General features: G+C 42.2%; 1 protein-coding gene and 1 long non-coding RNA gene across 3 annotated transcripts in view; one reads left to right on the top strand and one right to left on the bottom strand.

Annotated features, from left to right (window-relative positions):
• MND1 (meiotic nuclear divisions 1) overlaps positions 1–24,461 on the top strand; it is an 87,148-nt gene that overhangs the window by 61,502 nt on the left and 1,185 nt on the right. For both annotated transcript variants that reach the window (XM_075613233.1, XM_075613222.1), the window contains 3 exons: positions 2,766–2,840; positions 10,613–10,727; positions 20,324–20,368. In XM_075613233.1, coding sequence (XP_075469348.1) covers positions 2,766–2,840; positions 10,613–10,727; positions 20,324–20,368 — 235 coding nt within the window. The remainder of the gene's footprint in view (positions 1–2,765; positions 2,841–10,612; positions 10,728–20,323; positions 20,369–24,461) is intronic.
• LOC142502376 (uncharacterized) overlaps positions 13,283–24,461 on the bottom strand; it is a 16,255-nt gene continuing 5,076 nt past the window's right edge. The window contains exons 4-5 of the long non-coding RNA XR_012803751.1: positions 14,821–14,901; positions 13,283–14,102 (exon numbers count right to left, since the gene is read on the bottom strand). This is a non-coding gene — a long non-coding RNA (uncharacterized LOC142502376). The remainder of the gene's footprint in view (positions 14,103–14,820; positions 14,902–24,461) is intronic.

Here is a 24,461-nt window from a genome sequence, read left to right as displayed (position 1 = left end):
CTCGGTCCACATAGCAGCCGGGAGAGAGAGAGGTCTTGTATAAGTAGACTCAAGTCCCACCCAGCAACTGGTGGCTGGATCATTGTTCCAAATTATTGCTTGTTTGAGTTGGGCCGCCAAATAGTATTTAATGATATCCGGGACTGCCAAGCCTCCGCAATCTTTTGGGGCTAGCATAATAGATCTAGCTACCCTGGGTCTTTTATTTTGCCAGATAAATTGGAAAATTCTGTTTTGTATGTTTTTAAGCTCCGGCATTGGAATATCTATAGGAAGAGTCTGGAAATAATACAGGAGTCTTGGTAGGATATTCATTTTGATTGTGGCTATTCTTCCTAACCAAGATATCTGGTATTCGTTCCAGCTCTGGAGGTCATTTTTTAGCCTCTCAAATAATGGTGGATAGTTATGTTTGTATAGTGTATTATACTCCCTTGTTATTTGGATTCCTAAGTATTTGATCTTTGTGGAGTTCCACTTATATTTAAAATTTGCGTGTAATAATTTGATTTCAGAATCCGATAGGGTTAGGTTCAATGCTTCCGACTTATCGATGTTGATTTTATATCCCGATATTTTGCTAAATTTATCTAGTTGTGAATGTAAATTCGGGAGTGAAATCAAGGGGTTGGCGAGAGTTAGGATAATGTCGTCGGCAAATAGGGATATTTTAAATAGGGTTTTATGATTATTAATTAAAATGCACATTTATTTTGTGTGTGTGTGTGTGTGTGTGTGTGTGTGTGTGTGTGTGTGTGTGTGTGTGTGTGTGTGTATATCTTTGGAGTTTGTCTTTTAAAGACAGTGTCCTGTCGAACAAGCCTCGTAAGTAATTTTTTCTTGCAGATTAACAGCACTATAGGGTATAAACTGTGGCAGGCATGTGCAATGAGGTCTACATAACACTTTATAGTGACTAAGGGCTTTCTTACCATTAAAATACATTGCATGACTTCCAGACACGAAAATGGGTTACTGATCCGTCTCCATTAGTTCCTGTAAGGCCTCACCGCTCACATTCTGCTGCCTATGTGCTACCACAGAGAGTTACGTGACAGCTCAAAGATGCTCCACAGCCAGTGGCTGCAGTCGGATACCTCCTTGTATTCTTCCCACCGCCAGCTGCAGAAAGCAGGAAGAGCATCGACTACATCAAATAGTTCCCTATTGACCTAGACTTGGGAGATTGTCTGACTGGATGTGACCTGTCTCCAGGGGGGCGAGAGACAGGCCGACATTTTCCTAGCTGCTCTGGGAGACTTAGCTTTGTGGCCAACCTGGAACAGTGCAATCGCCCTCATTGTTTACAATAAGAAATTCTTATCCACCAGAGTCCTTTCTTGCTGCCCACTGTAGTTTTGTCCTGAGGCCTCCTGGTTCAAATACGCAAGAAAAACAAGGGGAGCTAATGGGAGACCTGTTGCATTGAATGCTAGATATACATGTAGATTTAATCAAACTATTAAAATGGGCCCGAAAAAAAACTTTGCGTTTTAAAAATGAAGAGAATAACAGGCAACTGGTGTTCAAAAATAGTGTAAGGCGCTAATACTTCAGTCTCATATGGTATTTGACTCCTTACAGAGGAAGCGTGAATTTGACATTGCATGCTGTAAAGCTGAAACTATTCTTGTTTGTGGTCAGTGTGTGGGACTTCAAACATGTAGAGAAACAGTAAAAAAATAAGCGAATTCTAGTTAAAAAATAAATAAATAAAATAATGTATTCTGTTTTGATAAATGTATCCAATGTTGGACATTGTTGCAAAAACGTATACCATTTGGTAGTCTTTGGTCAGTAGTTTTAGCTTTCTAGTATATGGCTACGTACTTATGAGGCTGCTCACATCTTAAGTCACCAGAACGTTTGACAGGTTTTGTCTGTAACCGTGCAGAACTAGTAGAGAGAACATTCTAAGCGGGAATACTTTGCATAATAACATTCCTGCAGCACTGAAAGAGTTAATGATCGGCTCTTTAGGACCAACGATTTTGTTATTTAGTAATATTCGAATATATATTACATGACCAAGGTTTCCTGTACTTTATAATACAAGTGTACAGACTCGTTAAAATACAAGGAAAGTACATGTATAACAGAGATGGAAGCATAAAGGAATCCTTGCCCCAACACCCTTACATTTTTTGTTATAAAGCAAAATTAGGTGTACAGACATTTTAATGCATAGTAAAGAGCAGGGCCAGCGATGGGGGAGAGCGGTGTCCTGGGTCAGGAGGGAGAGGGGGTCCTGCCAATCCTGGAAGTTTCACCTGCTTTTTGGAAGCTTTGCCTGAATGGTGGGCTAAAGAGGTGGGGCTCAGGAGAGCAGCCTTTAGCTCCACCCCCCACCCCCCTCGTTCAACAATTGTATTTGAATCTTCCATCCCGCACCCACTCAACAACCCGGGGGCCAGTTCAAGACAGTATTCCTGGGCCCCCGGAGAGCTGTCGGCGGTCCTGGTAAAGGCTGTAGCTGCATATCTTGAGGCAGTTATAGTTAGTGGGGCTTCCATGCTACTGAAATGCTATTTTTAAGTGTGTGTTTGGAACTATTTATAATATAGGGGATCAAAAACATATTTTTTTTATTTTTTTTACAGGGTTCAAATATGTGAGCACAACTTGAGTTTTAGATGACTTATTTAGGACGTTTATATAACTTGGATAGTGATAGTAAAATCAATTTACTTCACATTGGGATATATCTTAAATTTACCTGCGTGTGTTTTTAAAGAATCCTTCATATCCCGTCTTTTTTTTTTCAGCTCACAGAAGCCAACCAGAAGAAGAAGAGCTTGCAGCAAAGTGTTGAGAAAGCAAAAGTTGGACGTCAAGATACGGTACGTTTTCATTCAGTAAATTAAAAGTAGCATTGCATGGCTTGAGGTTTGTGATGTAGAGGGACTTTGCCAGTAACATTGCTAATTAATTCTGGTTCTGGCCTATGAAATATTGGAGCTCTGTGCCCTTATTTTTGCAAGAAACGGGACCACTTAGACACTTCCCTTCATACGCTCATTCAACACAACACGCGCACCCTACCATACATGCTGCTATAGCGTTTATTAGGGTAGATTAGAATTTTCTATTTGTCATTATTTGCGTTAATCTTTTACTTTTTTTCAGTCCATTTACAAATTACCCTTTGATCAAATACCAAACAACAGTAAATTCTCTGCAGTACTGCAAAAAAATGTGTTTTTATAAAGATCATAGTTTAAAAAAAAAAAATACAGTACTCTTTTATTCTGTAATACTCAAGTGATATCTTATGCAAAACAGTCACTATTTCCTTCATTGGAAATGTTGTTGCTTATTAGTGATTTTTTGTTTTAATTATGAGTTCTTGCATAGAAAGTTTAAAGAATAAAAGCTTTGGGAGGAATTTGTATACATTTTTCTGTGCCTACTGTATCTAGAAACATTTTTTGTGGATGCATTATACCAACACACATTCTCTGATGCTAAATATTCCTACACAATGCTAGAGGTTGAAGGATCCCTGAACACTATCTCTCTAAACCAAACGGTTACTCAACCTGCAAGCCTACTCGAATACCCGCCAACACCTCCAGACGTCAAAAGGTCAATCAGTAACCCTGCTGGTTATGTTCAGTTACTTAACTGTGAGGCAGACACCATACAAAAAAAAGTCAACCTGTGAAGAGTCTGGTTGATACTGTATTTTTGAAGACCTTTGTTCTTTAAGGTGTGCGGCATTTGAGGTGGGAGTTGAAGTGTATAGAAAGGCATGTTCACATTCTGTAAAATAGATGAGGTAGCAGAGCGCTCAAATGCCAGGTCAAATGATGATATAGTGCCAGAACCAACATCAAAGGAAATCCATAGTCACAAATGTAGAGTAGTGGTAATGCAGCTAACAATATGGGAACAGTCTCCAGAAGACAGGTAGTGAGTAGTGCGAGATCACCCACGATCAATCTCATTGGTAGGTAACCCTGTAGCAATAATTACTCACGTTCCTTGGTGTGGCTGGCTGTGCAACTTCCAATGCTGGTATGCAGAAGTAGAAGATTGAGAGGAGTGCACGAACCGGAGGGGGCAGGAAAAGACCCAAAATCAAAAATATATTAAAAAAGGTACTTTATTGTGTCATGAGACCCATCCAACGCGTTTCGAACGTCACCACACACAAAGTACCTTTTTTAATATATTTTTGATTTTGGGTCCTTTCCTGCTCCCTCCGGTTCGTGCGCTCCTCTCAATCTTCTACTTCACATTCTGTAAAGACTGACATTTTAAACATCAAAGGTTGATGATTACTTTGATAATGCTCATTGTGCCATTTAAAGAAAAGGAAATCATGAGATGAGAAGGAGTTTCCCTTTTCATTTTCTAGAATGATTTCTGACTCTAAATCTACAAAGTGGATAATGTATACAAAATTGCGGCTTTTAGGGTGAGACCTCATTACCATTGCACTAATCCCATTGAAACACTGATACATCTAGCTTGTGTATGCATGTGTCCTTCTGTATATACATGTGATGCACATATCTTTAATGAATATGAAACTGGTTGGGAGAGTTATTAGTTGAACTTCTCACAATGGTGTAGTTTGCAGAGCAATCCTACAAGGGATCAGTGTGAATCTGCGTACATGTAATATGTAACAAAAGACAGAAAGCCCCAGTGCTACATCCGATGACAAATTATATAGTTAAATACTTATCTGTTTTTTCTTTTCATAATTGAGGGTCATTTAGTTACATTATTTGGCCACAGCCAAATCCCTACAATAATCCCTATACTCGCACCTATTTTTAACTCCTCCCTCTACTCTGGTACCTTTCCCTCCTCCTTCAAACATGCAACAGTCATACCATTACTGAAAAACAGCAAGCTTGACCCTACCTGTCTTTTTAACTATTGGCCTGTCTCCCTCCTGCCTTTTGCCTCTAAACACCTTGAACGTCTTGTATTCTATCGCTTGCTCCATTTTCTCAACACCTATTCTCTCCTAGACCCTCTACAATCTGGCTTCCACACTGCTCACTCCACTGAAACAGCCCTCACTAAATAACTAATGACCTCCATTCTGCCAAAGACAGAGGTCATTACACTCTGCTCATATTACTCGACCTCTCTGCAGCATTTGGTACTGTGGACCAACCTCTTCTCCTTCACATTCTCCATACTCTTGGTATTCGTAACAAAGCTCTATCCTGGATCTCCTCTTACCTCTCCCATCTTACTATGTGTCTCTTCTGCTAAAACCTCCTCTTCTATCGATCTGTCTGTGGGGGTACTCCAGGGCTATCTAAAACCTGTTGCTTTTTCCTCCACAATATTTCAAAGATACGCCCTTAACTCTGTTGCTCGACTGCTAAAACTCTGGCACAGGCCCTCATTCTCTCCCTTTCTCGATTACTGTAACCTCCTGCTATCCGGCCTTCCTGCCTCGCACCTGTCTCCCCTACAATCTATCCTAAACGCTGCTGCCAGAATCAGTCTACTCTTTCCTAAATCTGTCTCCGCGTCTCCCCTCCTGAAATCCCTCTCCTGGCTTCCGATCAAATATCGCATCTCACAATCAATTCTCCTCCTCACTTTTAAAGCTTTACACTCCTCTGCCCCTCCTTACATCTCAGCCCTAATTTCTCGCTATGCACCATCTACGACTCTTGCGGTCTTCTCAAGGATGTATTCTTTCTACCCCCTTTGTATCTAAAGCCCTCTCCCGCCTTAAACCTTTCTCACTGACTGCCCCACACCTCTAGAATGCCCTTCCCCTCAATACCCGACTACCACCCTCTCTATCCACCTTTAAGACCCACTTTAAAACACACCTGCTTAACGAAGCATATGAGTAGCTCTGTAGCTAATACTATACACCTGACACATAAAGCTTGGCCCCTTACAGACGTACTTACCAGAACGCCCTCCTACTGTCTCTGTACGTTCTCCCTACCAATTAGATTGTAAGCTCTTCGGAGCAGGGACTCCTTTTCCTAAATGTTACTTTTATGTCTGAAGCACTTCTCCCCTTAGTGCTATTTATATTATTTCTTATTTATGATTGCCGTGTGTATTACTACTGTGAAGCGATATGTACATTAATAGCGCTATATAAATAAAGGCATGCATGCATACATAAGCCCCCCTGCCTACACACGCGCACACACACTATAAGCCCCCCTACCTACACACACACACAATATAAGCCCCCTACCTACACACACACAATATAAGCCCCCCTACCCCCCCACACACACACACAATATAAGCCCCCTACTTACACACAGTATGAGCCCCCCTAAACACACACACACACAATTTAAGGCCCCCTTTCTACCTACCTACACACACAATACACACACAATATAAGCCCCCTACCTACACATACATAATATAAGCCCCCTACCTACACACACACACACACACACACACACACACACACACACACACACACACACACACACACACACACACACACACACACACAAATAAGCCTACCTACCTACACAAACACGCACATAATATAAGCTCCATTACACACACACACACACACACACACACACACACACACACACACACACACACACACACACACACACACACACACACTATAAGCCCCCTACTTAAACACACACAATTTAAGCCCCCCTACACACACACACACACACACACACACACACACACACACACACACACACACACACACACACACACACACACACACACACACACACACAATATAAGCCCCCCTACCTACACACACATAATATAAGCCCCCCTACCTACACACACACACAATATAAGCCCCCCTACTTACACACACACAATATGAGCCCCCCTACCTATGCACACAATATAAGGCCCCCTTTCTACCTACCCCCCCCCCCCCCCCACACACACACAATATAAGCCCCCCTACACATACACACACACACTAATAAGCCTAGCTACACACACACACACACACACACACACACACACACACACACACACACACACTTAATATAAGCCCCCTTGCCTACACACACACACACACATACACACACTATAAGCCCCCCACCTACACACACACAATATAAGGCCCCCTAAGCACACACATACACAAAGTAATACACATGTAAATACAAATGTTACCTTCTGAATGAAGCATTTAAATATCGTTGATTTGTGGCCTTTGTCCAGTCGTGGGAAGCACTGTCATTAACTGTACTCGCTCCTTCACCTGCTCTCTCTGTCTCCTAATATTCCCCTTAGGTTGTAAAATCTCCAGGGCAGGGATTTCTGCTCCTATTCTCTGATTTTATGTTGGTTGTACTTATTGTGAGGTGTAATGCTCTGTTTTGTATTGTCTCTTTTGTAAAGTGCTGCGTATATTGTTGTAGTTATATACATAAAAATATATATGCATGGATGTATATTCTTTCTTTTGACCTGGAGAAATTGATTAGGATTTCTGAAATTGATTTAAACGAATGTAGTTGCATTTTGAAAATTCAAATCCTAGAGCTTATTACGATGTGTATGCACATTGGCCTGATTTTATCATTTAGTTTGTAGTGTTTAAAGGAGCAAAACAGGTGAAATCTTATGTGTTTTTTTGTTGTTTTTTTTTTTTTAATAAATCCATTCTGTAGCATCAGATAATAGAGCACTTTTCCCCCCCTTTTTTTTTTTTTAATAATTCAACTCCATGCCATTTTTAAGGAGTTTTAATATACTGAGATATTTTTGATTTCTATAGCAGGTTTTAGTACACCTCCCAGCAGTGCAAGATATTTGTAAAATTTTCCGGCTTGTGATCATTTCTTTCCAATATTCCCAACAGTTTGAGCTGTAAACTGTAACAATAGAACCTCACCAAGAATTACAAAACATTGTACCAGGAAAATTACCCCAAATTGATCAGAACTCTAAATGAGGACATCAGAATGTGGCCCACCTATAACATCTCTTGGATAGGCAAAATACACTGTATCAGAATTAATCTTCCCCCAATACCGATTCGGTTCAAAGATAACCTCTCTCTTCAATCCCTAATCACTAAAGGCATTTAGAACTTCAAAAAAACAAGAATCTGAGGCAAGATACTTAATAGACCAACATTGGCAGGGGGCCTGGTGGTACCTTGCTTGTTATCGTACTATATAGCGGCCCAATTAAGTCAGTTATCGCAATGGCACACTGATCCCAGTTGGAAACGATGAGTAGAATTGGAGGGTGAGATGTGTTTTCCTGTCGAATTATACAATTTAATCTGATCCCAAAAATCTAAACTTAAATCCTTCGAAGGCCGCTCTCTCGATATCCAATTCATTGGAGGTATGGGAATCAACTAAATTTAGATGCGGGCTAACCTCTAAGAACACGCTGAGATTTAGCTATCTGAAAATATAATGGAGTTCTTAGGCTTAATGATTTAGAGGCACGAAAAAACATTAAAACGTTTGAACAAATTAAGGCAGAAAAAGAAATCCCCCACTCTGAATTCTTTAGGTACCTCCAATTAAGAGCATTTTATATGAAAGTAGCACCCTTTTCCCCATTAACAAACTTTGAGCAGCTCTGTTTGAGAACAGACACTTGTGGACTAACTTCCCAGTTGTATAAGGAAATACAAGCATACCCCGCATTAACGTACGCAATGGGACCGGAGCATGTATGTAAAGCGAAAATGTACTTAAAGTGAAGCACTACCTTTTCCCCACTTATTGATGCATGTACTGTACTGCAATCGTTATATACTTGCATAACTGATGTAAATAACGCATTTGTAACAGGCTCTATAGTCTCCCCGCTTGCGCAAAGCTTCGGTACAGGTAGGGAGCCGGTATTGCTGTTCAGAATGTGCTTACAGGCGCATGCGTGAGCTGCCGTGTGCCTGCTGGGCGATATGTACTTACTCGCGAGTGTACTTAAAGTGAGTGTCCTTAAACCGGGGTATGCCTGTAATCTGTTCTAGATGGGACTACTCGCAACCCTTGCAGTTCACTTCCCAATGGGGGGTGGTCCTAGGGGAAACCCTGGAGACAGCAGATTGGGATGAGATATTTATGGCGCAGCAAAGAGTTCAATCTGTACATCCCTGAAGGAGGCGCATATAAAGTAATGATGAGATGGTATCTCACTCCATTAAAATGATCTAAATTTATTGCAGGGTACTCCCCATTGTGCCCTAAGCACTGTGGAGACCAAGCAGACTTGTTGCACATGCTGCTATGGTCTTGCCCTCGAACTCAGCCCCTCAGAAAGGAAATTCATATTTAGCTACAGAGGATTTTGGACCTCGAGATCCCGTTTGATCCATGGCTGTTCCTGCTAAGCAGGCCAGCCCAGCAACTGTCCAGAGAAGAAAACAAGCTTATTGTACATATAGCAACGAGGTGCGAGATCGCAGCATTGTGGAAACAAAAGGATTCTCCAGTAGTCACAAAAAATTTGAAACAAAATGTGGTTTGTCTGTCGGATGGAGAAGCTCACAAGCCTGGTAAATTATACAGGCACCAAATTCCAAAAAGTTTGGCAGCCATGGCTAGCCCAATCAGACCTACAAGGGGTGAGTATGACCACAATTATGCAATGATAGGTCCAGGTGCGTTCTAATTCGATGACTGTTCGGAGCTGTTGGCGGGGTACATCCATTTAATATATACTAAAGCAGAAACTGGGAGGACCACAAAAGGGTCTAGAGTAACAAACATATACTCACAAGAGTGGAAGGGTTTGAGATTAGAGACGAAATAGACCCGGAGTTGAGGTACATGTATCCCCCATTCCCCCACATCTTCAAGTTCATTTTGTTTTCCCTTTAATTCAGTTACATTTATTAATTGCGTTCTGGACTTAATGTATTGGATGTCAACAAATGTCATGTATTGGATGTATGTTACATTGTGTTGATGTATATTGAAAATAAAATTTAAGTTACAAAAAACAAAACCTGTAACAATAGATAATGTTACCTTAGTAATATCAGGATACATTGTAGCTGCTGAGTTACACTGACAGGAGGATTGATTGTAACTGAAAGGCGCCAATTATGTTATTCACACAATCAGGATTTTTCCTCATTTATAACAGGAGCACCAAACGATTGCCAGCTTAGATAAGAATGTCGAAATATACATTGTCACATACTTTACATATACAAATAAGAGACAAGAGATGGGGAAAAGGAGGTGGGATGTAGGATTGCTGCTTTAATGCAGCAAATCCCATCTTTCCCTCTCCCAGCATTTATTTTTCTTTATAACAGGATGGGAAATGGGTGGTCCCCGGAGATGAACAGTGCTATTTTCAGTTACGCGGACCTCCCGGATCCCGAGATACTTGCCGGTGAAGGTACCGGTATCACTTCCTGGTTTTCCGGTGGGGTTTAAATGGCCATCCAATTGGAACCAGCAAGAATATTGTTGTTGCTTTTTTTTGGCCCGCGAGACACAGGAGATTTATTAACCAGAAGGGAAATGAAATGCTGGTACCTTCACTGGTTAGTATTACAGGACTGGGTGGTCTGCTAATCTTAAAATTGCATGGTTCAGCTCTTGGGGAGGGGAAAAATGGGGAGCGTCTGCGATTGCTGCTTACATTTATTTGGCACCTTGTTTTACTCCTAAATTAAATTATGTATTCACAGGAGGAGCGATCCAGATTAGCAAAGGAGCACGCATCCCTGACACAGCAAAGAGAGCAATTTAGGGCAGAATTGGAGAAATACAAAGAATGTGACCCAGATGTTATCGAAGAAATTCGTAAGTCATCATTTGCAGTCTCTAGAATAGATGGTTCTGCTACCTTTAGATCAGGCCTGCACAACATACGGCCCGCGGGCCGCATGCAGCCCGCCCGGCCTCTCTGTGCGGCCCGCGATGAGATTTAAAAAAATAAATTTAAAAAAAAAATGGTGGCGATTTCCCGCGGTCCCGGGGGTGATGTGAGGTGCATTGAGGTGAGGTGCAGGGGAGGTGAGGTGCAGGGGAGGTGAGGTGCCGGAAGGGTGATGTGAGGTGCAGGGGGGTGAGGTGCAGGGGAGGTGAGGTTGAAGGGGAGGTGAGGTGCCGGAAGGGTGATGTGAGGTGCATGGGGTGAGATACAGGGGTGATTGAAGGTGCAGGGGGGGGGAGTGATTGAAGGTGCAGGGGGGGGGAGTGATTGAAGGTGCAGGGGGGGTGATTGAAGGTGCAGGGTCGGTGATTAAAGGTGCAGGGGGGGGTGATTGAAGGTGCAGGGGGGGTGATTGAAGGTGCAGGGGGGGAAGTGATTGAAGGTGTAGGGGGGGGTGATTGAAGGTGCAGGGGGGGGTGATTGAAGATGCAGGGGGGGTGATTGAAGGTGCGGGGGGGTGATTGGAGTTGCAGGGGGGTGATTGGAGGTGCAGGGGAGGTGATTGGAGGTGCAGAGGGGGGTGATTGAAGGTGCAGGGGAGGGTGGTTGGAGGTGCAGGGGGGGTCATTGGGGTGCAGGGGAGGGTGGTTGGAGGTGCAGGGGGGGTGGTTGGAGGTGCAGGGGGGGTCATTGGGGTGCAGGGGAGGGTGGTTGGAGGTGCAGGGGAGGGTGGTTGGAGGTGCAGGGGAGGGTGGTTGGAGGTGCAGGGGAGGGTGGTTGGAGGTGCAGGGGGGGAGGGTGGTTGGAGGTGCAGGGGGGGAGGGTGGTTGGAGGCGCAGGGGGGGTGAGTGATGTGAGGCGCAGGGGGGGAGAGTGATGTGAGGCGCAGGGGGGGAGAGTGATGTGAGGCGCAGGGGGGGAGAGTGATGTGAGGCGCAGGGGGGGAGAGTGATGTGAGGCGCAGGGGGGAGAGTGATGTGAGGCGCAGGGAGGGAGAGTGATGTGAGGCGCAGGGAGGGAGAGTGATGTGAGGCGCAGGGGGGGAGAGTGATGTGAGGCGCAGGGGGGGAGAGTGGTGTGAGGCGCAGGGGGGGAGAGTGGTGTGAGGCGCAGGGGGGAGAGTGGTGTGAGGAGCAGGGGGGAGAGTGGTGTGAGGCGCAGGGGGGTAGAGTGGTGTGAGGCGCAGGGGGGGAGAGTGGTGTGTGGCGCAGGGGGGGAGAGTGGTGTGTGGCGCAGGGGTGGAGAGAGGTGTGTGACGCAGGGGGGGAGAGTGGTGTGAGGCGCAGGGGGGAGAGTGGTGTGAGGCGCAGGGGGGGAGAGTGGTGTGAGGTGCAGGGGGGGAGAGTGGTGTGAGGTGCAGGGGGGGAGAGGTGTGAGGTGCAGGGGGGAGAGTGGTGTGAGGTGCAGGGGGGGAGAGTGGTGTGAGGTGCAGGGGGGGGGAGAGTGATGTGAGGTGCAGGGGGGAGAGTGATGTGAGGTGCAGGGGGGGAGAGTGATGTGAGGTGCAGGGGGGGAGAGTGATGTGAGGTGCAGGGGGGGAGAAGGATGTGAGGTGCAGGGGGAGTGGGATGTGTGTGGTGTGCAGGGGGTATTGTGTGTTTGTGGAGAGGGAGTATTATGTGTGTGGGTGAGGGGGAGAGATGGGGGTATGAGAGATAGATGGGGAGTATCGCAAAGGTTGATAGTGAGGGGTTCTGGGGGAGATATGAGGATGATGATGATGATGATGATGATGATTTTACCCGTGCGGCCCAATTTTTTTTTTCCTTGGAGCATTTCGGCCCTTCTCACTTTACGAGTTGTGCAGGCCTGGTGTAGATCAACAGAGGAAGCTTTCATGCTAATAAAAGTCTTTGTGGGTTCCTCGTGTTAGCAGTAGCAGGGACAAAAGAAGGGACTGGAATTCTGCAACACGAGCCAGCAGAATACACTGGGTATTTCTAATCTTGTATATATGGAAACTCGTAGAAACCAGGGTTCAGGTGAGGAGATGTCAAATGTACCATCAGTACAATACATAGCTTGTGAACTTGGGGATTCTTTCATCATCTGCAGTTCGTAGAGAAATTACAAAAACATTGCTAGGCAATATACAGATTAAAAAAAAAATGAATAATGGAATAATTTGTACAGCACAATTTGTAATGGCAAATACCAAACGGCGTAACTGCACAGACTGAGTTAATCCTATAATCTTGCTGTTCGCTCATCATGGGAGGAAGAAAAAAGAAATGGGATTCACTTTCATTACTGGCTGGTTATCAGTAAGCTTCTGCTCAAAGGTCAACTGTCATATCTCTTCTAAAATAATTTATGGCGTGCAAATGTAGGAGCTGAATTAATTGAAATGCTACACCATTGCTGCCACTACAGTTCTGAAGTTAACCATCAACGTCTCCCCTATGCTGTGTGGTTTCATGCAGCACTAAGTGGGATTAGAAGTACAGTATTACATGTCTGATGCATTTGATGACATGTTGGATGTAAAACCAGATCTGGCTTTTTACAGAAAAGGGAACTATTTCTTACATATTTATTCAGAATATATATTTTAACGAAGTGTTCACAATTTTAAGTCGTTATTCATCTTTTTGCATTTCAGTATCTCAGGATGTTTTATTCTGCGTTGATCTGACAGTTTCAGGCGAGATATTGTTAACCTGAGACACGACAGTGATCAGAAATAAAAAAAATCCACAAATGACATTTATTGATCAATTAGGAACTGATTTCCAGTTCTCTTTAAATTGCAAATTGATCCATAACTAATCTCATTCTATTTTCAGTTTTGTGATTCCCTTCTGCACTAGAGACTTTCATTCTTATGCATCAAATTACTCTTATGTTAACAAATATGATATACCTAAAAATAAATCTATATTCTCTTCTAACTGCCTCAATGCTGCATTTCATGCCCATGTAAAACTATATAGACCAGTTAGTTGTTGCATATGGCCATAGTAAATTGGTAAGAATTATTCCTATTGTTGCATCTTCGGAATCACTGTAGCTTCCTTTTTTCGGCTATTCGTGCAAGCATTGCAAAAGTAGTACATCCTCCATGGTATGACACAAAGGGCTACATTTTCTAAGACGTGTTACTCCTGAAGGCTCCTTACATGCTGGAGGACACCTTACGGATCATACAGTTCAATGGGCCATAAATGGTTTGACTTCGACAGGTTACTCCATAAGACATCTGTGCTAGGAGACACCATACAGCCCTTTTAGTTGAATATTCTGTAAGGCAGTGGTCCGTAACAGAATTTTGTCTGGTTCGCAGGCATACACGTTGTTTCCGCCTACACCAAAAACAGTACCACAGAAATGAATATACAGTCTCCATAACTCCCTGTTATTTTGCAAGGCAAAATAACCTTTACGATTGTGTTCACATCTTTTGTCTCATCTCACTTAATGCGCTGCCTTGTACGTGTACACTTAACATGAGACCATCCATCAACGTTGCGTACATTTTGGTTCTGTTGTGCGTCACAGTTTTTAACAACATTTTGTGCTATTTAGTAATTGTTGATAGTTAATTGTAAATGATGTCCAAACAAAGTTCCATTTTTCAATTTATGACAAGAAGTGCTAATTGTGGCAAAGAAAATGTTACAATTGAGGAAAATACAATTGTGAGTATGCATGATAAAAACTATTCTAGCTAGAGAATGCCAAAAAGACTTCACGCGCAAATACGACAAAGCTTATAGCAAACTCGGTTTCACATAAATGAATGAAATGCTGTACCACAACCTCAGTGGGTTATTTGCGGATAAATTATTTAAAATGATGCAATGAAACAGTCAAAATTATCGATACATTATCGGGACACTTAAAAGTTAAACAAGCCGATCATATATCAAAACCACCAGAATATTTTGAGTGAAAACGTGGTGAATTAAAGGAAACTAACAAATAAATCTTCAATGTTTCTGTCACGTATGGTACACCTGTGAGCATGTGACTTTGATATGCAACAAGGGTTAATACACACGTCTACTCTAGCCAACTCACCTATCTCCTGCGCAATGTACATTCAATGCGTTAATATTAAACCTTTACTCATTTGCAATCATTCCGATCCACTGTCACCACCTGAGAAGTATGCAAAATATGTCATTAATATACATCTGCCAGGGTCTCGGGGTCACTGTTTATTATAGAAAAAACTGTACACTTAACACACAAAAATCTGTTGTAGCAAAATGTGATCTGAAAATGTAAATTACACTTAACAGAGTGAGCAACAGTTCATTCGTCGGAGTCCCAAAGCATCACTTATTAAATGTTTTTATATATAAATATATATATATATAGTGTTTAGATTACAAGAACATAGTTACAATAAATGCAAAACTGTTTCTTAAAATAACAGGATAAAACAAAAATCCCTATACAGTGAATTACCATATGTCATAGGTTTTCCCCCCAGAGAGGTCACTGGTGTAGAAACATGAAAATCCACGTTTGATCCTAAACACACACCTCTGTTGAATTCTCATTTCAGAACTCCAGGACAAGTCCTATATACCATTCTTCTTCCATTGAAAATCACATAAGCCCACCTCTGTCATAAATCAGCTGGTAGATTGACGGTTTTACGAGTGAGAAAAAAAAAACTCTTAAAAAGATGTTTAATATAAACACTTAATTTCTCTAATACTTAGAAACACGTGAGTCATATCAATAGATTCAGGCGATTATGACAGATGTAACAAGACTAATTATTGACCGTCTTGGATATCTGTCCTTGGCGCCTCTTACCCATGTAGTGTGTGGTACGGTTTGACTTGTATAATCGCAATGGCGACAGATTTGTATCTCCTATTATGCAGTGTAGATGACGTCACATGATATTCTAATTTTTAGTAAAGTCCTCCAACTAAGGCATGACCTAGGTGTTACCCCTCTCTGTTTTTCCAATATGTATTATACAATTTTTTCCAAGATTATCACCCCACAACTGACTATCCTCTTTAATACATTTATGGAAGGTGAAATTCCAGACACAATGTCTTCAGCTAATATTGTGGTGATTCTTAAAGGGAAAGGCCCCACAAATTGCGCAAGCTATCGACATATCTCCCTTATAAACACAGCTCTGAGGTGTTTTACCAAAAAACTGACCAACCAGTTGAACGAGTTCATGTCGTATCTGGTGCACCACGATCAGAGCTTCATTCCCACCAGAAATCTCTAGACACCGAGAAGGCTTTTGATAGACTTAATTGGGGCTTTCTATTCTCTGTATTAAAACATATTGGTTTCACCTGTAAATTCCTACAAGCTGTCCAAGGCCTCTACCAATATCCCTCCGCTAGAGTTAGATGTGCGACCTTATCTCCAAAAAAACTCAAAATAATCAATGGCACAAGACAGGGATGTCCCCTGTCCCCATTGCTATTCGCACTCTCGATTTGAACATCTAGCAGCCACCATCAGGTCAAATCCTAGCATATCAGGGGTGACCATAGGAAAAGATTCGTACCCTCACGACTTTTAACTTCTCTCCCAAACCTTTACCAAATTCTCGAAAGCTATGGAGCCGTATCTGGTTTTAAAATTAACCACACCAAGTCACTGGCCCTTGCTGTTAACTCGCCCAATGACACAATCAAACTCAATTTCGATTTTTTTATGCCAATCACACTATATTCCCAATCTTGGAATTAATATCACTAGGTCATATGAAACTTTATACAAATTAAACTATCCCAAATTAATTAAGAATGTGAAGAACGATCTAGAATCCTGGGGCAAATACAGTACGTCATGGATCGGTAAAATAGTATCTGTCAAGATGAATCTCCTCCACGCATTATGTTTTTTTTTAACTCTTCCTTTAAAGATTCCAGTCAGAGAGCTTAAAGACCTCCAATCCCATATTACGAAATTTGTTTGGAACAGCGAACGACCAAGGGTTAAGAAAGAGGTCCTCTTTAGACCCACAGAATTTGTCAGGCTAGCGCTCTCAAATCTCCTGAGATATTACCAGGCTTCCCAGCTGAGTCGGATCCTATTATGGAACTCTAAGACACAATCAAGAGGATGGGTGGACATGGAAAATGTTGAGTCCTAACCAGCTAACACTGAGTCCCTCCTCTGGCTAACCAAAACAAGTAGACCGCCAAGCACTCTATCCCATCCAGTGATCAATCACTGACATTGTGGGACTGCCTGAAATTTAAACTCACAGAGAAATGTTCCACTATGATCCGCTCTTTGATAACCCGGCGATAGCTGCGGGAGCCTTCCAGGCCTGGAAGGCTGCCGATATCACAAGAGTTGGAGATCTGTTTTCAGGTACTGGGATAATATAATTCCCGGAATTACAAGAGAAGAGAAGCCTACCTCCCTCAGAAATATTCCACTACCTACAGTTAAAACATTTTGTCGCACTATTATAATGCCCCTACATCCATATATTTTGAATCTCTATTTAGTAATCGATATATGGAAAAGGGCATGATATCCGCCCTATCATATTTTAATCAGCTCTGGAGCAGATCGTAAATATGTCTGTGCAAATATCTGGGAAGCCGCAGCAAAGAGTTCGATATGTACTGTCATTAAGGAGAACTTACAAATTACTATTCCGCTCGTATACTGTATGATTCCGGTCAGGCTCAATGCCATATATAACTCCCATTCACCGACCTTGTTTCAGAGGTGGTGGCCAAAATGGCTCGATGTCACATATTTGGTGGGGATGCCTGAAGTTGGCCCCCCTTTGGAGACAGGTTTTCCAACTTATAAATGGGCTGTTAGATGTTAATCTGAGACCCAATTCCCGGATGGCCCTTTTGGCAAACCAGTCCCGGATATCCCAAGAGCCCCTGCCAACCTAATCACTCATATTATGTCAGCCACAAGATGCTGCATTGCGGCATCCAGGAAAAAACAAGACGCTCCTACCCTAGCTATGGTAAAGCGCAGGGTATGGCACATGTCTGTAATGGAAAAACTCACAGCCTTTATGAGGGAGAAATGCCACAATTACATCCAGACCTGGGGTCCATGGTTTGCTCTGGAGGCTGGAAACGGAGGTAACAGCTACCTTAGTAAGGCCTGCCCCTAGCAAAGGAATTCGGGAGACCAGAGCACAAAAAAGTAAAAATAATAATATATTTAAAACAAAAAAAATTGTAACAAAAAAAAACAAAGGTCACTTTTCCTCTTCTGCCCTCCCCCCAATGATATTTATTTGGTTTGTTATTATTTAAGTATATTGTCAATGTCTGGATTATGATTTATCTCATCACCATGTTCGCACAAATAAACGTAATGTTAGTTCCATGCTGTATTTGTTGGTGTTTTTGCACTGTGTTCCACTATTGTCCCCATTTTGTTTTTCTGTACCGCATTTGAAAACTGCAAATAAATAAAAAGTTAAAAAATATATATATCTCATGATATTATCATAAGTTTCCCACACCAATGCCACATCTTTAAGATCTTCCTACAAAGTGGCACTTCATATAACACAATAATAAAATAGAAAAACATTTTCAATTGCTGTATCAATGGGTGTATGTGGTGAAATATTAGGCGCAGCCGGCGTAAATAAAGTAAGCGTGCCTGTCTCTAGCAATGCAATTTGCAGATGAATTAATGATGTGGCAGAGGACATTGACGATCGGCTTATTCGAGAAATAAAAACGAGTAATTATTCTTTACAGATTGATGAATCCACATATATTTCACATGTTGCGATTCTTCGCGTATGTTGGTTATGAACATGAGGGGGGATCTTAAAAAGGAATTGCTTTGCAGCGTTTCACTCCCTACCAACTTTACCAGCTTGGCAATTTTCAAGGCTCTCCACGATATACGTATAAACAACAACAAAAAAATGAGATCCGGTGGCGCTCCTGCATAGGAGCATGAACAGGTGGATCTGCAATCATGACAGGCTGACATTCAGGATTAGTAGCAAAAATGAAAGCTATAGCTCCTGACTGCGTATTCACTCATTGTGGCTAACTGTTTTTGATGAATAAAACAAAGAAGAGGCCACTAGCTCTCAACAAAGTTCTTACTGAAACAGTAAAAATGGTAAATGACGTTAAATCCAGCGCACTCCATTCTCGCTTGTTTCCGTCTCTGTGTCAGGATGTGGGTTCAGAACACAATAAATCATTGCTACATGCAGAGGTTCGCTGGTTGTCAGTAGGACAAGTTTTAGAAAGCGTTTTGGAACTGTGTGACAAACTGGCAGCCTTTTGTACTTTCTTGGGGCTTTTTTTTTTTAAAGATCTCGCACGTGATCCTATCTGGCTTACAGCACGTGCATACGTAACAGATTCAACGCATTAAGAATTCCAAACAAATCTATCACTTCAAGGCAAAATATTCCACTTGGCAAATAAAATTGAAGAGTTGAAAGCGAAAATTGACATTTGGAATTCCCGAATTCCGAGAACAAAACTTTGATATGTTTTCTACTCTTTCACATTTTCTTTCCAATTTTGCAGCTGAAATTTGCATGGTTCAATTGAGCCACATAATTGAGTAACATTTCAATTCTATTTCTAGAAAACCGCGAAACATATTTTTCTGTCTGTGTGGACATCCACGAGAAGGTTGCGAATGGATAAGAAATCCTTTTGCTCCAGTTAAACAAACCACAGTAAAAACTGCAGAGGAAGATAAATGGCTAGTCTTGGCAAGGGATGAATCTTTTAAAATAATTTTTGAAAACACGGTATCATTAGCAAGTTTTCGGATCCAGATTAGACCTGAATATCCCGAACGAAGTGACGTTTGCATTAAAAAAAGAATCATGCCATTTCCCTCTACCCACCGGTGTGATAGTGGCTTCTCGGCTTTACTAAGAGGCAGAAATCAATTGGATGCTCGAGCATGCTTCAGAGTAGCAGTTTGCCAATTTAAACCTTGTATTAAAAATATAATTATCATGAAGCAACCACAGACTTCGCATAAATACTGTAAGCATTTTGCCAGGGAACTTTCCTTTTTATGTTGATTTTGTAGTTTAAGGTTAATAAAAAAATCTAATATTGTAGTAATGAATAATATCTCAGTGTCCTTTTGAAATAGTTTTATTTATACATATGGTAGCATGTTTAAAATGTCAACCTTTCATATTATTAACCTGTCCTCTAATTTGTTTTTTTGGTGCCTTGTCCTCTTAGGCTGCGCTTATAGTGACGGTGTCGTCGCGGCGAAACAAATGCATTGCCGCCGTCGCGTTCGCTTATAGTAAGTGCGGCGCGACGGATTGGACGCGATCGCTGGAAGTCATCACCGTCGCCGTCACTATAAGCGTAGCCTAAAGGTACAAGGTTGGAGACCACCACTGTAAAAGACCATATTTACAAACACATGTTGGGAAAGTGTTGTGTGGCGTAGCACTGCTTAGTAAATATGTGCCAATGTACTTTCAGGCCCTAATCTAAAAAAGATATTTTCAAATGAATATGAGAAACAAAGTGAATGTGGCCCAGCAGTAAGCGAGTAACTGTAAATAGTCATTGTATGTGTAATCTTTTTCTAGGTCAAGCAAACAAAGTGGCCAAAGAAGCTGCGAACCGGTGGACAGGTGAGTGTGATTTGCTTATGGCATGCCTGCTGTAATGTAGCCAAACACACGTGTGCACGCACATACTTGTGATCAGCACTATGGCTGCACTGTTTCCTGATTAAACCGGGGACGAGGGAAAGTTCTTTAAGGAAGTTCAGCAAAATTAGAATGACATTTTAACCGTTCTGCTGCAATTTGCTGTCGACTTCCTTGCTAGTGAAGGTGTTTGACCTATCAGTGCCGGAGGGGTCATGTGACCACGGGGGCCATTTTGCAAGAAACGCATGATGCCAGCTATGCGGCAGAAAAACCCTCCATTCGGCATAATGATCTGTAAGTCACTATGTCATGGGTCCCTAGGAGTGCCAGTCCCCATTAGGTAGTGACAACATTTTGGTGCTATTGTGATAGTGACGTATTAGCATTTTTTCAGCCGCATTTAGCTTGGCGCTCTGCAATTGCCCTCTTCCTATTTCTGCGCACGCATCATGTAACACCTCCTTAAAGCTGCAGTTCAGTCAATATCCTGCATGTCTGTTTTTTTTTTAATAAATCAGTTCTGTAGTGAGAAAAAATACCTTTAGCATTTTCTGTTTTAAAAAAAACAACTTTGAAAGACCAATTTTCTAGTATTCTATTTTAACAAGCATTTGCTAAGGCACTGCCCCTTCATGTCCTGTCACAAGCCCTGGCACACCCCTTTGTCAGCACTGCCCTCCCTCTAGCACATGTCAGTGCAGGAGTGCTCATGAATATTCATGAGCTTCCACTGAGAGAAAGAAGCAGAAGAAAAACAGATCCCTTCACTAATGATGTCACCAAATTTTGCCAATCAATACATGGAGAAAGAATTGACCTGCAGCTATACAGTTCTTTAGGTAATTAGAGATTGCACACATAAAACTATTGAAGTAAAAAAATAAATTAAAAAAAAAAGACTGAACTGCAGCTTTAAAGTAGCCCTTCGGTTTTCATGTTTTTGATTTACAACTCTTTTCCATTATTATAATTGATTAGAGTAGGTAACACTATCAAAGTTACCACAATACAGCATCCTAAATATTACAATAGCAAGGATTGCGCCTTTAAATACTGTGACATGGAAAGACACATTTTGCTTTGTTAATGTTAAGGTCTTTTAAACGAAGTATAGTTAGTCATACCTTTCTTTTTTTATACTGACAAAATCTTGAGATATTTGTGATTTTTATATTTTTGCCGACAGAAACACTGACTATTGCTCCATAGGAAACAATGGTTGTGATTTAGTGCACATAAAGACGAATTGGAACAGGTACTAGATATTTGAGTATTTTACTTTACTGTAACCAAGCTTTTGAGAAGGGATTCTACCTTCAAAATAAGATACATTCCCTTCCCAACATCTTCAAAAAAGTTACAGACTTTTTCCTAAAACCAGCTGGAAATGTACACAATGCAGAGTTATACTGTACTACCTGTTGGTAAAATATGAAATGTGTAGATGAGTCCAATGTCTGCTATTTTTATAATTTCATGTGTTCTGTGATGCTCAAAACATTATATAAATGCAGCTGTGTTGTGGTTCCTTCTGCAGCCATGAATTTCCTGTGCGATATTTGATGATCTAGGTACTGGAATGGTATCAATGGCGCTGAACACAATAGAACGATAAATAAATATACAACCAGATAGAATTGAGAGATGATCTCAGCCAGCGTTGATCAAACATGAAATAAGAAAAAGAAATACATAGTGTAATACTGTTGAGACACTAAAACAACAGACAAACAAAAACTGACAATGTTGCTGAACCACACAGTAGACTAAAAAAGATGAATTTAATACATTATAAAAACATACAGTACAATTAAGCAAAGTTAAAGGACCCAAACGATATCTGTCCGAATTGCCCGCTTACCGAAGCCAAGATGTTAAACCGCAGTGGATATTTTAGAGAGTATCCCCTCTCACAGTGGCTGGCACAGCTCCCAGATCGGTTTCCGGTATTCGCCGCGTGTTAGAGTTGTTAGCAATGGAGGATGCGTTCATCCACGCTGTCGCAGGGGCAGGAAAACACTGTCTGGATGTTTGGCAGTACGGGCATGCGCAGAGGCGCCCGACACAGTGTTGATGGAACCACAAACTCCCCTACTCCTCGCGGTCGCGTGTGCTCCAATGGCGGCAAATTCAAAAGATGCTTCTGAGTCACAGAGCCGCATGGCAGGGCTGGCAATGGGTAACGGCAGCTGATGGCAACGCAGGGATATCGGGGACCACCCAACGCGTTTCGGAAGCTACTGCCTCCTTCCTCGGGTAAATTGAATAAAGTAAATTCAATTTACCCCTGAGGAAGGAGGCAGTAGCTTCCGAAACGCGTTGGGTGGTCCCCGATATCCCTGCGTTGCCATCAGCTGCCGTTACCCATTGCCAGCCCTGCCGTGCGGCTCTGTGACTCAGAAGCATCTTTTGAATTTGCCGCCATTGGAGCACACGCGACCGCGAGGAGTAGGGGAGTTCGTGGTTCCATCAACACTGTGTCGGCCGCCTCTGCGCATGCCCGTACTGCCAAACATCCAGACAGTGTTTTCCTGCCCCTGCGACAGCGTGGATGAACGCGTCCTCCATTGCTAACTCTAACACGCGGCGAATACCGGAAACCAATCTGGGAGCTGTGCCAGCCACTGTGAGAGGGGATACTCTCTAAAATATCCACTGCGGTTTAACATCTTGGCTTCGGTAAGCGGGCAATTCGGACAGATATCGTTTGGGTCCTTTAACTTTGCTTAATTGTACTGTATGTTTTTATAATGTATTAAATTCATCTTTTTTAGTCTACTGTGTGGTTCAGCAACATTGTCAGTTTTTGTTTGTCTGTTGTTTTAGTGTCTCAACAGTATTACACTATGTATTTCTTTTTCTTATTTCATGTTTGATCAACGCTGGCTGAGATCATCCCTCAATTCTATCTGGTTGTATATTTATTTATTTATTTATCGTTCTATTGTGTTCAGCGCCATTGATACCATTCCAGTACCATTACTCTTGTCTGACTAGGGGTCAGAGGTGTATCTAGGCTGCTATACTTTATTAATTATTTAATTTTATTTAATTTTAAGTGTACTGTATGTGTATTGTTAATATTATTGTTAGCGCTACCTATTGTTTTTTATTTGATGAGCTAGGCTAAAGCTGTTAAATTCCAGGCATTATTGCAATCCCTGCTCTCTGATTGGTTAAAATTCCGGGTATTATCCAATCAGTAATGGCCTGGAATTTTTGGCACCTTGCCAAGTTTTTCAGCCAATCAGCTTTCAGTTCTCATTCACAGAGAGTGAGATTTGCACTTAGACAGGGGAAGTGATTGGACAGGAGGCAGCAGCAAGGAACTGACTCCTCCCCCACACTGCCTGCAGAGAGCTCCGCACAGGAGAGTGAGGAGAAAGGCAGCAGAGTGTTTTATTGGTGTGTGTGTGTATCTTCTGTTGGTGTGTGTTTTGTGGGTGTAGAGGGGGGCTGCAGTGTGTGATTTGTGGGTGGAGGAGGGTTGCAGAGTTTTTTGTTGGTGTGTGTGTCTGCAGTGTGTTGGTTTACAAGGGGGCTGCAGTGGGTGTAGGGAGGGGGCTGCTGGTGTGTGTTTTTGCGGATGTAGAGGTGGCAGAGTCTGTTCTGTTGATTTGTGTGTGTGGCTCTGCAATGTGTGTTTTGTAGGTGCAGAGGAGGGGGAAGCAGTGTGTGTTTTTTGGGTAGAGGAGGGGTGCAGTGATTTGTGTGTGTGTGTGTGTGTGTGTGTGTGTGTGTGTGTGTGTGTGTCTGCAGTGTGTGGGTTTACATGGGAGCTGCAGTTGGTGTAGAGGGGGCAGGCTGCTGGTGTGTTTTGTGGATATAGAGGGGGCAGCTGTGTGTGTGTGTGTGTGTGTGTGTGTGTGTGTGTGTGTGTGTGTCAGTGGGGGTAGATGGTGGAGGAGGGCTGTGTATGTACAATTTCCTTTTAATAAACTTGCAGTAAAAGCATAAGAATGTAGACAATCATGCTAATAAAAATCAATATGACTACAAAAATGTATATTGTTTATGAAAAAAAATAATTAAATAAGCCTACATTTAGCCTATAATAGTAATAATCCCCTCA

The sequence above is a fragment of the Ascaphus truei genome, chromosome 1 (assembly GCF_040206685.1).
Source record: "Ascaphus truei isolate aAscTru1 chromosome 1, aAscTru1.hap1, whole genome shotgun sequence".
NCBI classification, from domain to species: Eukaryota; Metazoa; Chordata; class Amphibia; order Anura; family Ascaphidae; genus Ascaphus; species Ascaphus truei.
The sequence above is the reverse complement of the archived record's forward strand: the minus strand, read 5'-3'. Positions and strand labels throughout refer to the sequence as shown.